This window comes from Rhopilema esculentum, chromosome 16 (assembly GCF_057945365.1).
Source record: "Rhopilema esculentum isolate cy_ngs chromosome 16, ASM5794536v1, whole genome shotgun sequence".
Taxonomy (NCBI): domain Eukaryota; kingdom Metazoa; phylum Cnidaria; class Scyphozoa; order Rhizostomeae; family Rhizostomatidae; genus Rhopilema; species Rhopilema esculentum.
This window is the reverse complement of record NC_142830.1, coordinates 4,214,857-4,233,736: the sequence shown is the minus strand read 5'-3', so window position 1 is coordinate 4,233,736 and position 18,880 is coordinate 4,214,857. Positions and strand designations below refer to the sequence as shown.

General features: G+C 35.3%; 2 protein-coding genes across 4 annotated transcripts; both read left to right on the top strand.

Moving 5' to 3' along the window:
* Nucleotides 1-12: 12 nt before the first annotated feature.
* Nucleotides 13-8,240, top strand: LOC135682649 (chondroitin polymerizing factor 2, non-catalytic subunit). Its single transcript, XM_065197625.2, has 7 exons — nucleotides 13-1,276; nucleotides 1,749-1,974; nucleotides 2,496-2,771; nucleotides 3,157-3,313; nucleotides 4,521-4,688; nucleotides 4,993-5,188; nucleotides 5,821-8,240. The coding sequence occupies exons 1-7, from the start codon at nucleotides 356-358 to the stop codon at nucleotides 6,223-6,225; spliced, it is 2,349 nt and encodes a 782-aa protein (XP_065053697.2). The 5' UTR covers nucleotides 13-355; the 3' UTR covers nucleotides 6,226-8,240.
* A 97-nt stretch (nucleotides 8,241-8,337) lies between these two features.
* Nucleotides 8,338-17,177, top strand: LOC135682654 (diacylglycerol lipase-beta). 3 transcript variants are annotated; one of them, XM_065197632.2, is made up of 5 exons: nucleotides 8,382-8,430; nucleotides 8,895-8,968; nucleotides 10,095-10,281; nucleotides 10,876-13,266; nucleotides 13,876-14,238. In XM_065197632.2, the coding sequence occupies exons 3-4, from the start codon at nucleotides 10,116-10,118 to the stop codon at nucleotides 12,207-12,209; spliced, it is 1,500 nt and encodes a 499-aa protein (XP_065053704.2). In that variant the 5' UTR covers nucleotides 8,382-8,430; nucleotides 8,895-8,968; nucleotides 10,095-10,115; the 3' UTR covers nucleotides 12,210-13,266; nucleotides 13,876-14,238. The 3 variants fall into 3 exon arrangements, with proteins under 3 accessions (XP_065053702.2, XP_065053704.2, XP_065053705.2); XM_065197630.2 differs by lacking the exon at nucleotides 8,895-8,968 and having other exon boundaries at nucleotides 8,338-8,430; XM_065197633.2 differs by lacking the exons at nucleotides 8,382-8,430; nucleotides 8,895-8,968; nucleotides 10,095-10,281 and adding exons at nucleotides 14,582-14,681; nucleotides 15,037-17,177 and having other exon boundaries at nucleotides 12,215-13,266; nucleotides 13,876-14,234.
* Nucleotides 17,178-18,880: the final 1,703 nt, after the last annotated feature.

The following is an 18,880-nucleotide window of genomic DNA, read 5'->3' as shown; positions in this document are numbered from 1 at the left end:
ACAGCAACGCATTACTTGCTTTAAGCGATTTTTCAATAGTGACGACTTTTTGCTTTCACACAGCATTTAAAACTGAGGCTGTTGTGGTAAAACAAAATCATGATGGTGTCTATCGGACGGACTTGATATCAGGAACTTTACGAGGCGTAATTGATGGAAAATGACAATACAACATGCAACTATCTGAAAAACCTGTTAAAAGCTGATTTCAAAAAGACATAGAGGAGAATATCAACAGATAAAGATCAACAAAGGTCACAGAAGTGACAAGAAACCTCGTGTTATGGTATGGTTGTGATTCAAAGCTATTAAAAGCATCAGACTGAAATCATATAGTAATCACCGGATTTTCAAGATGTCTGTCTCTTTTACTAACATGGCCAGGGACCTCGGACAGCTACGACCAAAGTCTTTACTGCCGATCATTCTTGGGATTACCATCGGCTTTGCCCTATCAATGGTTTATATACCAGTGGTAGAACAGCTTTGCCTAACTGACATTGAAATGTCAAGTGTCATAAAGAAGGCATTAACAAAGAATTCACTAAATTTCCAGAAGGAGCCAAAAAAGCCGCCAGCCAACATTCAAGCAGGCCCTAGCCCAACACCGGTAACTCCAAAGAAAAGTAAATTTAATTACGATTTTAGGCCGTATTTTGTCTATAGCGAGCTAGGGTTTAGATTCAAGTTACTTGTAGCTGTTCTGACGTCTGAGAAGAGGCTGGACGAATTCGCTGTTGCAATTAACAATACGTGGGCACAAAGTCTACCAAAAGTCGTATTTTTTACTCCATACTCAAAAAATATAAACTTTCATGAAAAGTACAATCGCCACTTGAGTTTGAAAGTTGTGCAGCTGCCTGATGTGGACGAGGAATCAACAAAAGTCGACCTTTTATACAAAATGTTACAACATCTCAAGGATCACTACGCTTCAAATTACAATTTATTCATGAAAATTGATGATGATGCATACATAAATCCACGTAACTTATTAACCTTAGTCAACAACTTGAATTCTTCAGAAGATCTGTATATCGGTCACGCTAAGGAATTCAGAGGGACTTACACGCTCGAACGGAGTGGGAAATGGAAAGACTGGACTGGTGACTATTATTGTTATGGAAATTCTGGAATCATATTCAGTAGAAGTTCTCTTATCAAGTTAGTGACAAAAATGAATGTTTGTTCCTCTAGAAGGTATAAGAACGCAAATCATGAATTGGAACACTGCGTTAGAAAAAGTCTTTCAATCAGCTGTAAGCTGAGAAACGAGGTAAGCATTCAATTACGAAAGTAACATAATTGATTATAGCATAATAAACTCTGAGAAAGCACTTTATCGTCAATGCTTTGCTTCCAGTACCGTTTAATATGGGCAATGCATATTTCGGAAAGAAGCAACTTGTTTTGCTGATTTATTGGCTAACCGTTTGACAACATCCTTATGACATGCAATTAACTAAATGGTTATATCAACCTCTTCTTGAAACTGAAGCTGCCGAATTCTTGAATATCGAATTCGATTTTAACATTCTAAACTTTCCAAACACTCCTCTTAAGGTTTAAGCTATTAAAGAAACAAAACAACTCAAGCCAAAAACTCAAAATATAAACTCAAAAAATTATATATTTCCACTTGGATTTCTTTCACGTGATGTAAAAGAAAAACGAACCTCTTTCTGTGCTTCTACTGCTCTACCAAGGAAGTTTAATAAAGAATATGCATTTCAAAAAATTTTGCCTAGGTTCAACGTGCCATCCAGGTGAACCAAAATGAAATGGCATTCACAGTGCAACAAGTTAGTGAGAGCAATAATCTTAGGAACGCTGCAGTGCTTTATCCAATTCACTCTGGCAAGCAATTAATACAACTGCACAAGTTCTTCACCGTGTCACAAGTGCGAGAAACGTTTGCAGACATTCGTCGACGTCAGAACGAGATACAGAAAACTGTGCCCTACATTCCTAAAGGTAAGGTACACTTTTTATGTAGATTCAGACTTGTAATGGATGATTTGACCAATCAGCGCAAAGATGTTTTTCCAGCTCTGAAGCAAGTGATCACCATTATAATTGCTCATAAATACCCTTCAATTGCACACATCTTAAGACGCAATGAATTGGAAACTTTTATTTCATTTAAAGGAGACCTGCAAGAGTGATGAAAAAAGGCCATTTTCCGGAATCTTAACATGGCGTTTTACTTTTGAGCTATTGCTCCTTCAACAGCCTCAAATTCTTACTACATAATTCCGAGTTATATAATGATCAAACATCAAGATGGAGGTTAGCTTTCTGAGAGACAATCTATCTTGTCCAAGGCATTTTACTTTTTCGATCAAATATGTCCCCTACATAAGATCTAAACAAGATATGACATTATATAAACAAGAACGATTTTCTGCATTAAGATAAATACAAGAAATAAGACGTGGTTTTACCATTAAAAAGTCCTTTATAATCATATGCACTCTCATGTGTCTGTATTTTAGGTGTCCCTGAGAAGATTTTAAGATGGCCTGTTGGCTTTATCGATCCATTTAAACCAAACAGTCGATTTGAAGTAAATCATTGGCGCTACTTTGACAATGACAGAATGTTCGGTGATATTGATTCAGAGCCAGTGACTCGATTGACAGAAGCTGAAAATATGGACCTAGATGAGGTACAGAAAACTGCGTTGTCAGCACTGAAGAAAGAAGATAAAGAATTGAAAGATAGTGACGTAACGTTACGAACTGGTTTCAAACGACACGATCCTAAACGAGGTTGGTCCTATCACAGAATATAATATGCAATGTGAAAATAACGCCATCGATTTTGATATCGTCATCGAAAATTAGGTCTCCCCAACAAGATATGATAAACCATTATTGAAAAGTAAACCATTACAATGATATTGCATATCTCGAAAATAGTCTGACCAGGGATAATTGTTGAGTAGAAAAGCAGGTTTTATCAAAATCAAGCAGTAAAACACAGGGTTTATCTTGTTTTTGCCATGAGCAGTACGAAGCAATAACCTTGATAATTCATTTTTCTTATGATATTTGTGTAGACCATTAGCACAGGTGCTAATTTGATTTACAAGCATTCAAAAACTTGAGCAGTTAAACCAAGAGAAGTAGTGGGGACTCTTTCCATTTTCCATAGGATCGGAGTACGTCCTCGATTTTTCCGTACATAAAATTGGTTCTTCGACTTCAAACAGAAGAGTGCATTTACTGCGTCCATTTACAAAGGTAGAAGCATTGTCTGTGCCACCAGCCACTGAGCAAAGAGGCATACACCTGGTGCTGCCAGTTAAGAGGTAATAGACAGTGTTTCTGAATAACTAGCTTTGTATTATGTATAATGTGCTACTTACATGGCTAGTTGAAAAATATATTGTCGTCTATCAAAAACTTAATGGATGGCTTCTTCAAAGCCAGTGACCTTCTAAATGTTTGAAAATAGCATGCAAAAATTAAGTAGGACGGGTGATCCAAACTTGTGCCATTGGGTTCATGTTTTAAAAAGTATATGTGCATTTAGAAAATCAGAACATTTTCAATAACACTTCTGAATAATGCTATGTTAGTAAGACACCATCGAAATCTGAAGATCTTCTAATCTTTCGATTTCTAGTGCCTTTGTTAATTTAAATACGAAACAAAAGATACATAAATCAATATGTAGTTTTCATTTTCATTACCAAATTCGGCCTCAAATAGTGAACCGTTAAACAATATGGCAACCATACCAGTGCTACTAAGCTGAATAAATAGAAATGATATGCAAATTATTGCAGAGAATATTAATATCAATAGCTTATGGCCGAGCGTCAATAAGTAAAGCCAGTATTCATGGAAACAAAGAAACTAAGCTAATTCGGTTTTAGCTTTTTTCGGTCAAGATTTATTAAAACAGTTTCCCTTTGCCATGGTAACGCAAAACCAAACACTGTTTCTGCTACAGAAGTTCTCGATTGTTTTTCTGTTGAGTTGAATTGTTGGGGCTACTATAGTTTTTTTGCGTGTTTATTCTCGTGTCATTTGGGATCTTAATGAGATTTTATAGGCTAAAGGTCGCCCTTTCTTTCCTAAAAACTAACTAAACGTGTTGTCAAAACCATTAAAGGTAATGTGTCCATATAGAAGGACTGCGTATACCCAACTTGTCAAGCCACCCATCAAATAACGGTTTGCGATTGGTTAGTATTCTTGCGATGCAAAACTGCTCACATGAAAGGCTAACCTCGCAGCAGGATAAATAAACAGAACGACCGTAATGACTGGGGCGATGACATGAAAAATCACATGTTTCTAAAAACCCCCGCAGACTCGCTTGCTATAGCTGGACACATTACCTTTAATCTTTGCATCATATAAAAAACTTGACTTGACTTGAGACTTGAGTCAACGTTTTTATTAGCATTTTGCAAATTTTATCGACTTACAGTTCGAAGATTAGCTTGTTTAGAATTATAAACTTGAAAAAGATTGGTTTCTAAATTTTGCAATCTTCTGTATCTTCAGACACGATATTCCAACATTTGAAAGATTCTTACAAATGTACAAACGTGTCTGCCTTCAAACTGGAGAAAACGTCGTTCTTCTCACTGTTTTTGTTAACATACGGAAAGCGGGCGATGAAGAATTTGCAAAGGACGACCCATTCAAAGATCCCAAGAGCTTAATTGCAAGGTTGGTATCCTATGAGTCATTAAAGAGTGCCAAATTTTGCAGTGCATTTCCTAGATTTATTGATATCAGATTTGTATCTCTACATGTCAATTCCTTCTACTTACTCAGTCGCATCAAAGGTTGTTCAGTTAACAACCAAGATTTATTAAATGTTTTATTAATTACAAGATTTATTAACAACCAAGTTATACTAATAAATGTACCCGTTGTTTGTACTGTTCGCATTACAAGAAGAATTTGCATTTGTGTTAGGTCTTTGAAGTCAGAATATTATATCTTGACATTTATTTTGGTTTACTTTTAGATACAAGCGATCATACATGTGGGCACAGTTACCATGGCTACAAATAGGAGTCAAACAGGCCTCGCCAACACTGATCATGGATATTGTATCGATGAAATTAGCTTCCAGTGCTCTTATTTTCCTTGTCAGCCTCGACATAGATTTTACAATTAACTTCTTAAATCGTTGTAGAGTCAATGCAATCAATGGTGTCCAGGTATTTAGAGGTTTTTCTACTTTTCCAAAACATACTTTATTTATAGTGTGTAATTTCATATGCACCAAATCTAAATAGATAAAAATTGCAGAAAAATTAAAACTGTTTTTTCCTGCATCCCCAATTTCATTCTTTATTACTAATTTATTTTCAATGGTGCGCTTTGTTTACATATTCTTTGTTGAATCATGCAAGTAGTTTGGCTCGACCTTGGTACGTGGCAACAAAATAGTCGAATAGAGCTCAAAAGATAAAAAATGGTCATAATAACTTGTAATGTGTGGATCCTGATTATGAATGGAATAATATTTTTTTGGATTCTTTTACTGAAAAAACACTTAATAGTAAAAGCACAAATAAAACCGGTGACTACTTTCCAATGAAATTGGTTTTCTAGTTGCTTTAATAGTTTAACATGCTGTTGGAACATTTTCAGTACTAACACATTTCATCTTCTGGCTAGTAATCTGGAATATATTCTATTCAGTTTACATTTTGCTAAAGGGAAAGGCAAGTCAGAAAAAAGTTTCTATTCAAAGCTGCATCAGCTTCATGTTATCTACTTGTCACTAGACAATATCTTCTACAACACCATGACAAATATAAAATATTTCTGTTCTTTTCAATCGTAGACATTCTTCCCCATTCCATTCCTTGAATACGATCCTGAAATTGTTTTCAAAAACAAGCAGAAGCCTACGTTTGTTGACGTTTATAGAGACAATGGATCTTGGGATAGGGGCACAAATGACATTGGCTGCTTCTGCAACAGAGACTACAAAGACCTTAGGATGCTAGAAGACAACTTTCTTGATGAGGATCAGCCCCTGAACTCATATGTTATTAATGTGTTCCAGAGGTCAAAATTAACAGTGTTTCGAGCAGTCGATTCTGATCTGAGAAGGCGGTACACGTATTTAAATTGCACAAACGTTTTAGCTAGAGATTTTTGCCTTGAAAGAGCTGCAGAACGAAGAGCTTCAAAGTCACAGTTGGCTAAGTTTTATTTTGGAAAAGAAATGCGTATTTCGTTATAGAAAGTATTCCTATAGTTTTTTTCACTAAAGAATTGTGTAAAAACCACTTCAAAATTCACAGAATAGGAAGAAAGCTTGGCAGCAGCTTCTATTGAAGCACAGTTATTGAAAAAGCAGATTGCAATACTGGCTAATAATTTGAACAGTGAAAGAGGTCATGCAATAAGAAAGAAAAATTTTTTTAACCCCATATTTATGTCAATCGAACAGAATTATCAAGTGACGACGTCAGAAAAATCTATTTTTAGATTTTTTCTCATAACCTGAAAGAGCATCAAGAAATACCTCTAAATCTACAAAATCAATTAAAGGTATTACGAATTGGCTGAGATATGACCAGATGAGCACATGCTCTGGCCCCATCAAACCTCTGAATTTTGGTCTCAGTTAATAACTTTATGAACTGAACAAAAATAACAGTAATCCGTTAGCAAACTTCAAATCTTCTATTGGCCATAGCTCGCCCGATTTTGACAAATTTAACTGATTTTGCATATATGGGAGTTTTTCATGGTGTTTTTTATGTTATGTGGCCAAAATTCGAAAATCTAAAAATAGTTTTTTGTGACGTCACACATGAAAACTCTATTATAGATGATGAAAATACGAAAATCAATTAGACAACCAAGGAGTCAGCAATCCCTTCATCAATCGTCAGGAATCTGAGACCATAAGTTATTTGGTTGCCACACTTTTCCACCCAGAAAGATTACAAAAAGTTTTTTAAATCTTTTTCAAATTCTTGTAGACAGGATAAAAGCGTCCCAAAGCTCAAAAACGTTATTTGTAGAATCTCGATAGTCAACTTGTCGTCTAAAAAGCTGCTTTTATGAATATCAAGGAACTTGGTTTATGAATTTTTTTGAAAAAGAGAAAATATTCCTTAGACTGATCAGTTAGCAATGTTTTTGTAACGGTTCCATTTTCTTAGTGACATTTGTGTTAATTACTATTAAAAAATCACGCTTTATGTTCTTTACGCTTTTTCACACTTCATAATATCCTTCTTTAAACTGCAGCAAATAACATTTAATACCGTGTTTTATTGTTGAGTTTCGCTTTATATTTGAATTGTTGAAACTGCTACTGGTACTCCATTCCTTCTCCTACAACATGGTCTTTCTAAAGGAAAATCAGCTTGGTTAAAAGCCTTTGTTTATGTAAAGAAGATGAAAATAGCCTATATTTTTAAAATGGAAGGTTACTGGGACTAGAAGTGCAGTTTCCCCCTAGTTAGTATGCCAAAAAGACCAGGTCTGGTAATAAAGCTGTGAATGATTGTCTTTTGAATTCATATGATTGAGAATAACCTAAACAAGTTTTGATAGAAATGAAAGATTTTGAAACAAGCTAATGCTTTGTTAATACGAATAGCAGAATCTCCTTTAACACGAAACATTTTCTGAGATTGATAGACATTTCTGTTCCGTGGCTAAAACCAAGACAAAGGTTTATTTGAAATGGGGGAGCTGGGGGCGACTGAAGCTCCAACACTTTTTCAGAGATAAAAATTTGGACCGTCTCTTTTTTTAATTTTGAAAACAGAGCCTGAAATAAAACAAGATCAAACAGTTCATATCTTGCTTGATTATTTTATCAATTTGCTAACTTATTTAGGTATATTTTTATCATTTGTCTATTATTTGCATCGATTCAGTAGATAACTTTCTGCATCATTGTATTGTCTGCATTTTGGGTGTGTAAGCATGGTCCACTGAAAATACTGGAGATAAAGAAGCTGCATATGTTACTGTTCAAGAAGTTGAATTCTCTCAATCCATACAGTATCTTCTTGTTATTCACATCGATGTGCACTCTGAACCAAAGATCCCAATTCTTTTCTTTCTCCGACGTCTGTCATAAGAGTTTTAGCATGACTCCTCCCCTCCCAAATTTTTCTTAAATATCAACAATCAATGCCTATCTGAGAATCGTCGGATTTTCTATTCTGAGCGGTATAGAAATTTGTTAAATTTTAGTCTAGCAGATGCATTTTTAACCATTCTAGAAGACTTAATTTCAAAAATTTTCTTTCGCGTCGGATCAAATCATGGTGTCACTAAACTTGATGCTTAGCCCCGCTTCTGCGGGGAAGCATTCCAACTGAGTTGAGCAACAGCAACAACAGAATGGTTGCTCATCATCGAACTTGTTTACAATGCAACGTAAACAAGTACATAGCTGAAAAATAAAGGATTGCAAAAGGTAATTACAATTATCATTATTTGATAAAATCTTAAATTTTATGCGAAGTTCTGTTCTAGATTTTCCTACGAATGCTTAATGCTTTCGAAACTGATTGATTTCAAAGTTTAACCTGAATGTTTTGATGATGAAGCAACTATGTTTATTCCAAATCATGTTTGCCTGCTCAATTTTTTACTAAACACATTATTGCCTTACTTTATCTTACCCCTGGTACAATTTTAGGCCAAATCTAGCATCGCTTCTGACATTTGTATTGAATATTGATCGATGCCATGCCACGCCCCTTCGCAAATGAAAAGATTTTCAAATTACAGTATTTGGAAGACAGAATATTTAAATCGGAAATATCTTGAGTTTCCAAAGACAGCACTCCAACAGAACATTTAGAAATTGCACTTTTCTTGACAATCAAACATTTCACTAATATGACTAATTACAATCATTTTCCTTTTTACCAATAGCCTGGCAATTTTACAGGTTATTATATTGAAAAAAGGAGGCACAACCCTTCCAGTCCTTTGTAATATTTGTGCTTGTAAGTTAATGTACATTTCTATTGCAAATTTTTGCACTCGTGTGTTTTTTATGAAAAGAAGGAATATTTTGAAAAAGAGATTGATAAACTAGACCATTTGATTCACACTTGAGTCAAAATTGATATTATATATGTGTCAGAACCAGCTTTTAAATGTTATATAGAAATGCTACAGATTTTTATTGGAGGGAATAATCTCTGATTTCTGTACTCAGATCACTTTCCTCAGTTGTCTTTGTCACATCAAAAAACTATTTATTCGCTTAATTCTTCTGAAATTTTTCTGATTATTGTTTAACACAACATAGTGCCCTGTTGCAAATTCTTCAGATGCCTCCACCTTCCTGTGAAACCCATTGCCAGAAAGCATTGACCTGTGAAACCCATTGCCAGTAACCAAGCTTACAACCCAATCATGTTGAAATGAATTCTTTACAGTTCTTTTGATAAGAAGTTTAAGTTTCTCTGATCTCTTCCCACACAAAAAGCAGGAAAATGAAATTTTTTGACTCTAGCTTTTTATGTAACCTGGGGCTGTTACTGCTTCATTGGGATCCTTCCTTTCAATCATTTTGATTGTTGCAAGCAATTCTCTTTTACCAATGTTGTCCCAGCAGATGGGTTTGCTGGTGATTCTTTGTTCTTGTATGGAATACTTGTTCTTTTTGCCATTTCTTTCTGCTTTTGCCATTTCCATAAAGTTTTTTCTTTTGCTTGTTATTATATTTGCTCCTGTAATTGCTGTTAAAAGCAGGAGCATTCAGTAGACATATCAAGCAGATATTCTTCTTCGTTTTGGCTTTAATGGCAGAGACATCTTCAGCATATTTTTTTAATTTCTTTAAACTTGTTTGGCAGCTTTTCACCCTTTCTTGCACACTAAGTATGGGGTAAATCCATAAAATAATAAAGTTATGTACTGCTAAAAAAGCTACATTCTTTATTCTGCCTCTCTGCTCCTGTTCAGGATGCTTTACAGCTGCCTCCCCCTATCTGGGGGTAATTTTGACTTTGTTTGATTTTCCTTATAATTTTGATTAAATAGGTTAAAACTGTGGGCTAAACTGTGTTTTGCAAATATCTTTATATTTATTTTACTAGAAATGCATAATCATTAAAATTTCAGAATCACAAGAAGCAAAGGAGGATGGGAAATGTACTGACACGCCTCCTTGATGGACCAGTGCCCCAAGAAGGTTATGATGTGAAGGAATATCAAGTGTCTCTCCGGAACAGAAGAAGAATAATCTTTGGATCTTTGTCTGCAACATCTTTTGTCTTTGGAATAGTTGTTTCAGGTTCCATTATTATAGGTAATTTAGCAATAAGCCTTTGGAGCATTTCCTCTTACAAATAGAATAGGCAGACATATCCGTTAAAATGCATTGAGATCAGCCTGTGGTGAGCTGAAACATATGTCATAATTTGATTGAATGTAAGCTATTAGTTACATTTGGGTAAAATAACCTTTACTGTTAGTTTCAAATTGAATCTGAAAGATTGTACTTTTTTAGATTTTGTTATCTTTGAAAAATTATCAAAAACAAACATATACATCTTGATTATGAAGTATGCAGTTTCTATTTTCAAATTGTACCAATATTATGGCAGGCTATGCTTATACTTTGTGTGATAATTCTTTTTTCAAAGAAAAAATGCATATGCTCCTTGTTGCATTTCCTCCGTTGGCCCCTGTTCCCATCTTGCTTACAAAATGCTGATTAAGCAGCGCTTTAACATGGCTTAAAAATTTTTTACTTCAAAGTCAGAAATTTTGGAATAGGAGAAAGAAGCACACTGCTGTTTCTCTTCCTCTGACAAAGTTCAAAATTCTACCACTGATTACCATGTAATGAAAACGACTGTATTAACAATAATGATCATCATCATATTTTTATGCATTACAGGTATTTTTACTAGCTTGCTCCCAGCGGTACCACTCTGGTTTGGAAATAAAGAAGCATGGCAAGATGTGCAACCAGAATTCTTAAATAATGAGTGGAAAGAATGTGTCAATTCGATACAAAACACAATTGAAAAACTCGACCGAAAACACGTTGTTGAATACAGATTCAAATATCCGTTGTTTGTAAACCTTCCATTACTTTGCATTTATCACAGCCATCATTATAATCATAATTCAAGTGCTTTATTTCTGGAAGAATTAGAGCCTACCGAAAATTTGAATCTTGCTTTTCGGTACATGAGATTTGCGTCTTCTGCATATGGAGCTGTGTACATGAGGTTTCTGAAAATAATAAATGACTTGCCATTTTCTGCAAACAGAGACATTGACACAGAAGCCATATGCGAGCATACTGGAATTTTCAAAGAAGATGTGATTAGTGTGAAGTTAACTGGTCTGAAAATTACATGCCCCTGCCACTTCATCGCTGTTGATCGTGCAACAAAGTCGATTGTTGTAACAGTAAGAGGCACTGCTAATCTAGCAGATGTTATTACAGATTTGGTATGCGAATCTGTCAGCTTTTTAGGAGGCTTTGCACACGATGGAATAAAGAGAGGCGCTGAGAGGTTGTTTGAAGAGACAATAGGTATCGTGTGCAGTTTGCTTGACAAATACCCAACATACTCTTTGATTGTCACAGGACACAGTCTGGGAGCTGGTACAAGCATTTTGTTGACCATGCTGTACCTAGCATTTCAAAGAGGTGATTTGGATCATATAAGGCAAGAACTTCCAAATAAATTAGGTCAGTGTGTTCTTCGTAATAATGCTGAGATTAAATGCTACGCTTTTGCTCCACCACCAGTTTTTTCTTCATCCAAGATTTTTCAAGGGGACTCGTCCGAAGCCATAGAAGTGTTTGTCAACAACAGAGATATAGTACCCCGTTTGTCACTAGCAACATTTAATGACATGCTACATGTTTTGCAAAGGGTTGATACTCTAAAACTCGGAATGAAAGAGAGACTGAAAGCAGCTTTATCTGATCACGATCACCCGATCTTGATAAGTTTGATCAACATGATCAAATCAGCTGTAGAAGACACCGCATTTGGAGATATATTAGCTTCTAATGATGACCATTTTGTTAGACTGTACATTCCAGGAAAAATTCACTGGATGCAACGAAAGCCAAACAAAAGCTACCGAGTACTACAGAAAGGCAGTGATTTTTTCAAGCGAATGCTGCTTGTCGATGGATTCTTCGCAGACCATCTGCCTGATCAATACGAGTATGCTTTTGAGAGTATTTGTCAAGAACAGCAAAGCTAATTTTATTTCACGTCATAACGAAACTGCACAAATCCTTAGCAAGACCTGAAGAAGAAATTTGATTTATCAATTACATTCAAGTAAACATTTTCAAGTTTTTGTAAGAAATACATTTAACAGATCAATACTTCCGAATGTTTTGAATTAAATCTAAGAAAAACTGCTGTAAGTTACTGGTAGCTGAGGCCGTTTCTTGATTAATAAATCAAATGGAGCTTTGAAGCATTGTAATTATAAGTAAATACACATATGTGATTCTATTTCTATAAGCGACAGTAAATTAATTTGGCGTTTTATAGAAGATTAAATGAAAAAACAGATTGAATGCATGGTTTTTTCTTGTCTGTTTCGGAGCCCGCCTTAAGAGCTTTGGTATGCCAGTCTGGTGGAACTTACAGTAACAAATATCAAGGGTTACTCTGACCTGCGTCAATCAGTTAAAAAACCTTCCTGAAATAGGATACAGATATTCTAAAGTTATGAAGCGCCAACCAGAGCTTCCCTCCTGTTTAATTAACGTATGCTTGGGTGAAATATCGGGTTTCTTTTGCTTTTTTCTCATTTTTCTTCATCTTTTTGAGATGTTCCCGCCTACTGTTTATTTCTGTCATTAATTTTATCATAGCAAGACCATTTGGGGGCTCCCTTCTTAGCGGCCCTTCATTCTGGCATACTTCCTATTTTAACTATAGCTTTTATAGTTAGTAATCTCAGTCGTGCAGAAAGTTTTGAATCACGCACACGCACTCCATTTTCTAATGCAAGAATCAGATTGTAGGCTTCAATTATCTAATAAAACACGAAATGAATTGCTTTACAGGATAAGCTCTGTTCAAACCAACGGGTCGCTAAGTAAATATGACTAAAGCTGAAATACATAAAACTTGAAAAATCAATTTTTATTCTTATTGCAAACCGGTATAGAATCAGCTCTATGTTGATAATCACATATGATGTTTCTTTGGTTTAATAATCACAGAAGAGCTACAAGGGGAAGTCATTAGAAGATAAAAAATTGCATCCCTGACTCCATCACTCAAGCAAGCCATCAATACGGGTGCGTTGGTCATTGACATGTTATTGTGTTATTCGATTTTCATTGTATTGATTAAAGTTTAACATTACAACAGTGTGGATGTCGGAACGAAGCTGGAATATATTGAAAGTATTAAAGATATAACACTCTAAATACACTTATTATTTCATTCAGGATAGAAGGATAAACAATTTTAGAGATGAGCTCAATTGAATTAAGTCGACTATTTTCAAAATGTTGCATTATTTCGCTGCCTTTTATAGCACAAAATCGGTACAAAATAATGAAACAGTTTTTCTGCTGTATTTTCTACAATACAACTCTCTTACGATAAAAATTTATTTCTATTGCAATGACGTACAACGATCTGTTACACAAGATGGTATACATGTAACTGGAAGACTGCTAATCGTTGGCGACTAAAAGCAATAGGGTTGAGTTTCGTGTAGACTGACACTCCGAGATTTGTGACAACATGGTCTTGGTATTTAATCTTAAAAAGACATATATTTATCAACGCTTGTAAAGACTTTATCTTAAATTGCAAAACCACTTATCAGAGATCGAAGCGACCTTACTAGGTTTTCACAAGGCTATCTTTACATTATACTTGGTATGCTTCTGTTATAGGACAACGTTTCATCGCATTTCGAGAAAACATGAATCTGCACTCAAAAATTAACGCCGTGGTATTTTTGCTGACGAGGTTAATTCAAATTGCCCACAACAACTGCTTATCGACAAAAGGAGTTGCTTTTAAAGAGTATCAATCAATGTATGTTAACATGACACCGTTCTCTGTGTTTCAAATAATGAATTCACTGGAGTGTCTGCTTGCCTGTGAAAATGACGCAAGGTGCAATTCATTGAATCTTAAACGCAGTCACAGCAATAGAGTCATCTGTGAGCTTCTTGCTGGAAACAGAGAAACTGCGAATGCAGTAAAATCAGAAATGAGCAGCCATCATGAAATTATGACCAAAGTGCAAGTAAGTGAACTGCTGCCATCTTAAACTACTGAGTTGGGTACATCAACTAACATTTCTTGTGTCTGTTCACAAATACATAGTCAAATTAGGATATCTGATCATGAATTTCTTCGAAAAGGCAACATTCCAAGAAAAATGAGGAAATATTTTGTTCCCTTGAGATTAGAAAACAAGTCTTTTTAAGATACCTTATGCACTCCAATTACCAAATTGAACTGAACCCAACTGTAATTGAGAGCCAGCCCTAGTTTTATTTGCTTTCTTTCGATGTTTATTAACTTTCAAAGTCATTTTCTTGTAACTTCTTGGTCTCTTTGTCACATTCAAAAAACGATTTTCTTTCGAAGGAAAAAATTGATGCCACAACAAAGCCGTATTGTCAGCCAGAATGTCACTATGTCCCATCATGCAAAGCAGACCGAGCAGCCAGTTGCAGATGTTTAAACCGTAAGTTCATCATTCATTAACATGCTCATCTGAAACATACAGTAAAGTGATATCATAGATATATATCTGTTCATTCTGATTCATAAACTTAGCTTGAATGGAAACCAATTGCTTTTAATTTGGTTTTCATTTCACAGATAGTATTTCCGATATCAGTGTAGCATTTGTTGTTTCATACTCCTTGTTCTGATTTCTGAAGAAACATCAAATTGAGATATTGAAGCTATTAGAAGCAAATTGTAAATATTTCAATTCGTAAAACTGATGTTTGTATCATTTAACTTCACTTCGCTCGAGTGAGACTGAAGTCGCTAATTTATATGTTCTTTATCAAATAGACATCTTTTTATACTAGGAATGATGTTTTCCATGAACAAAGGACATATTTTTGTAGTTGGGCCAAGTGGAAACCAATATGCAAGAATCCTAGTTGACATTCCTTCAGGCCTGTACCAGCTGAAACTGGTGAGTTCGACCGGGTTCATCTCCTGCAATGGTTTTGGTGATCCTTCAAGGTTGACCAATTTCGGCTGCATTTCGATGACTGGGGATGACGAAATAATGATGATTGTAACTGACAACAAAAACAGCCAGCTATTACCAGGTCCACGTGGCTATTCACATGACGGTAGAGCCAGTAAGTCTGATTATCTGACCTTCAACGACCAAGTACAACTGACACAAGGTCAAGAGATTCGAATTTGGTACCGTGATGATCTAAATGATAACTCAGAAAGCGACAACGTTGGTTTAACCTACTTTTATGTTGCAGCAATAAGAGCGGATAAAGGATCATCGTAAGACTGCTCCCAAGAAAATTGAACACAAATTCAACCGTAACTTTATTTTAAGTAGCAAAACGGAAGTAAGGCTGTCCTGCAGCTGATGGCGTTAAACAGATTAAGGTTCGGGTCAAGCGTCGCTCTTCTCGTGCGCCTAATCTAATACAATTAAATGCGGCAGTAAAGCGGTGCTGGAGCGACGTTGAGTCAGATGTCGCTCCTTATCGTGTCGCCTCCTTATTCATGTAGACATTGAATTGAATTATTCCCATAGAAAGACTCTGAAAGAATTGGTAACTTGGTAACATGGTATTTAACTGAAAGGTACAAGAAACGGATGAGTTTGATCCGTTTTAGTTTAAAACAAAGTTGAATGTAGCTTCAGACGTAGGAATCGAGTTCTGGTTTTGATTAGAAGAGTGAAGTACTGAATTAAGTACTATGCAATACTGGTTTCATTATTCGTTCAAATTTAACTGACTCAGCTTATTACAAATATGTTTCTATATTACTGCATGTTTGATACTGGCATTTTTGTTGATTATAAACTCAACCTTCTAGCGAATTGATCTTTGATAATTTTGCGTAGTCATCATTTGCACTAAACAACGACTCAAGAAGTAAATGTGATTGCAAGAAGAAAAAATGAACACGAATTTATGATTAGTTTAAGGTATAACTGAATAAGAGTACTGTAACCAGAAACTTTTCATGTAACAATTCACTTTATGCATTCTTTTTACGTACAATAAGCAGTCATCAGCAATGTGGTAGTTGCTTTCAATCCTTATTGTTAATGCATTAAATCACTCCCAACGACTTTGCAGCATTTACTGTTCAGCCTGTTCACTACATTGAAGATTTTAACAGTCTTTCATCGACAAAAAACAAGGTATAACAAATCGTCTGATTGATTTTATACCCTTTGAAACATGCTATGACATTTTTCAGATCATATAGTCCAAATTTAATGTTGTAAAAAAGTGTTCAGTCGCCACTCCTCTTGTTCATTTACCGCCCTATTTCATTATTGACATTGGTGATATTGGCTATAACTGGGAACTTAGCCTTTCATCACCCGAATTAGATACCAACATAATAGTCTTGGTCTCGGATCTTAAAGTCTACGATCTATCAAACTGCTGCGTCTGGCCTAGGCACCGTGCTTCGCCCTCAGCCTCTTATCTGATACAACTTGCCCGCAATACAACTCCTCCATGAAATAATACCTAATAACAGTTGGATATAAAACAAAACAATAATGGTTTCTCGAAACATGTATACCTTTTGATTTTACACAATTCCAACCATATTTCAACTTGTATACCATAATGTTATACTTGTAAAATTATAAATTGTGAATTTTATTTAAGAACTATCAACACAGTTGTAATAGTGTTAATAGAGTCTATTTTGACTAAGTTACCTTGCAACAGAATAAACTTCTGCCAATGTATTTCATAAAGTTTTAGATCCCTGTGATCATTTGCGAATGTTTCGTGAGTCATTGAAAGTATTTGATAAAAAACAAAGCGTATTTGATCAAAAAAGCCAAACAAAACTAAATGAAAAATTTTAAAGCTGTTTCCTATGTTTAATACCAGATCTTAAAATACGGAAAATTGAAAATTTGTTTAGTTTCTTTAATTTTCTTGAGCAACATACTAACGATTTAATTAGTTGTAGCTTTTCAAATAAAGACTCGATTCAACATAGCTAGCTTTCAAGTTAAACATACATTGAAAAGGCAGAAAGCAAAGCTATTGTAATCTTCTATGTTTAAAACTGTTGAATTTTCTCAAGAATATTGGCAATCCCTAATCAACAAAAAATATGCAAACATTTCTAGCAAACAGCTTCAAAAGTTTGGTTGTTTGTACAATTTCACTCAGATGTAGCCGACATAATTTACCTACGTTAAATAGTAAGCTTGAAAACTTGTTGATGTAAATCAACATTTCGTTCATATTGACAAAAAATGAAATACTGTTTACGTGAGCATTCTCAAATTATGCAGGTTTTATATTGCCTGATGCCATTAATATGCAGAAGTGATTGATTTATCTTTCAAGACCTAATCCAGCCTCAAATTTCTTGTCGAAAGCAGTATTGGCAGCTTGCGTAAAAGCGCTATATCAACACCGGAAATATCATATATTATATTATTTCTGCAATTTTTTTGCATTGCTGCGTGCATCTTTTGTACGCTAGAGCACTTACCGTAAATCCTCGAATTATTAGCCCCGTGGGGGCTTATTCATTTTAATATTTTTTGATAGGGGCTTATTCAAGGGGGGGGGGGCTTATACGGAGGGCGGCTTATAAAATTATTGTAGACATTAAGAAGACATTGTTAATAGACCTCGTTTATTTTAGTAGGAATTTCTTTATAAGCATTTAATTAATTACCACCAAAAGTATGAATTTGTTGTGTTAATTAAATAAAAGGCCAAAGGAAACCTCAGATGGCAAAAATCATCAAATGGAGGGGTCCAATTCGAGAATTTATGGTAGCAGTGGGGGCCTATTCAATGGGGGGGGGGCTTTTGGCAATTTGTAGTTCTAGGGTGGGGCTTATTCGAGGGGGCTTACTGACAATTTGTAGTTCTTGTGTGGGGGTTAATTCGAGGAGGGGGAGGCTTTTTCGAGGGGGCCAATTCGAGGAATTACGGTATGTGAAAGTCAAATATATGTTCCGGTTTGGTCTAATGTCAGAGAGGCAATGCCCAGTAAAATGAAGCGTGAATTTTGTATAAAACTCCAATACTTTCATATTGTCTTCAATTGATTGGCATTTGTCCATTATGAGGGAACAAAGTACTAGGAAAAAAGTCCCCTAAAATCCAAGCAGTGAAAATGCTCCAAAATGAAGGCTGACATATGGCAAAGTTGATGACGTCATAAACAACCTAGAAGCATTTAGCATTGATCAAAAAACAATTACATTTAAATTGTTCCTATGCAAAGCAGCTTCCAAAGCTAGGGTTTGTAGGGACTCGTAGAGGGCGCATTTCAATGAGCTTCTGCGCAAGACCATAGTCGCCATTATGCGCATGCGCAGTTTTCAAAAATCTGAACCATGAATTTCCCCGAAAAAAGTTTCCTCCGGCCTCAAGCCTGCCTGGGCTTGTCAAATATAGCGGCAGGTCAATTTTCATTTCTGTTCATTTGTATTCACTGATGTGGAATGAAAGTAAAAAAAAGAAAACATAAAGGCACAATGACAACAAGAATAAAAGAGATCTAAACGATACAGAATTGTTAAATTGTTAAATAAAGGCAAATTGTTAAATTCTTGGATGCAAGAAGACTCTTTACTGATAATCTTTCCTTGAGATCCATCGCAACAGGTGTCATAGCAGAAGAGGGAGCAAATGTTGACAGAGCAAGATACATTGGCGAGAAAATTTTATAACG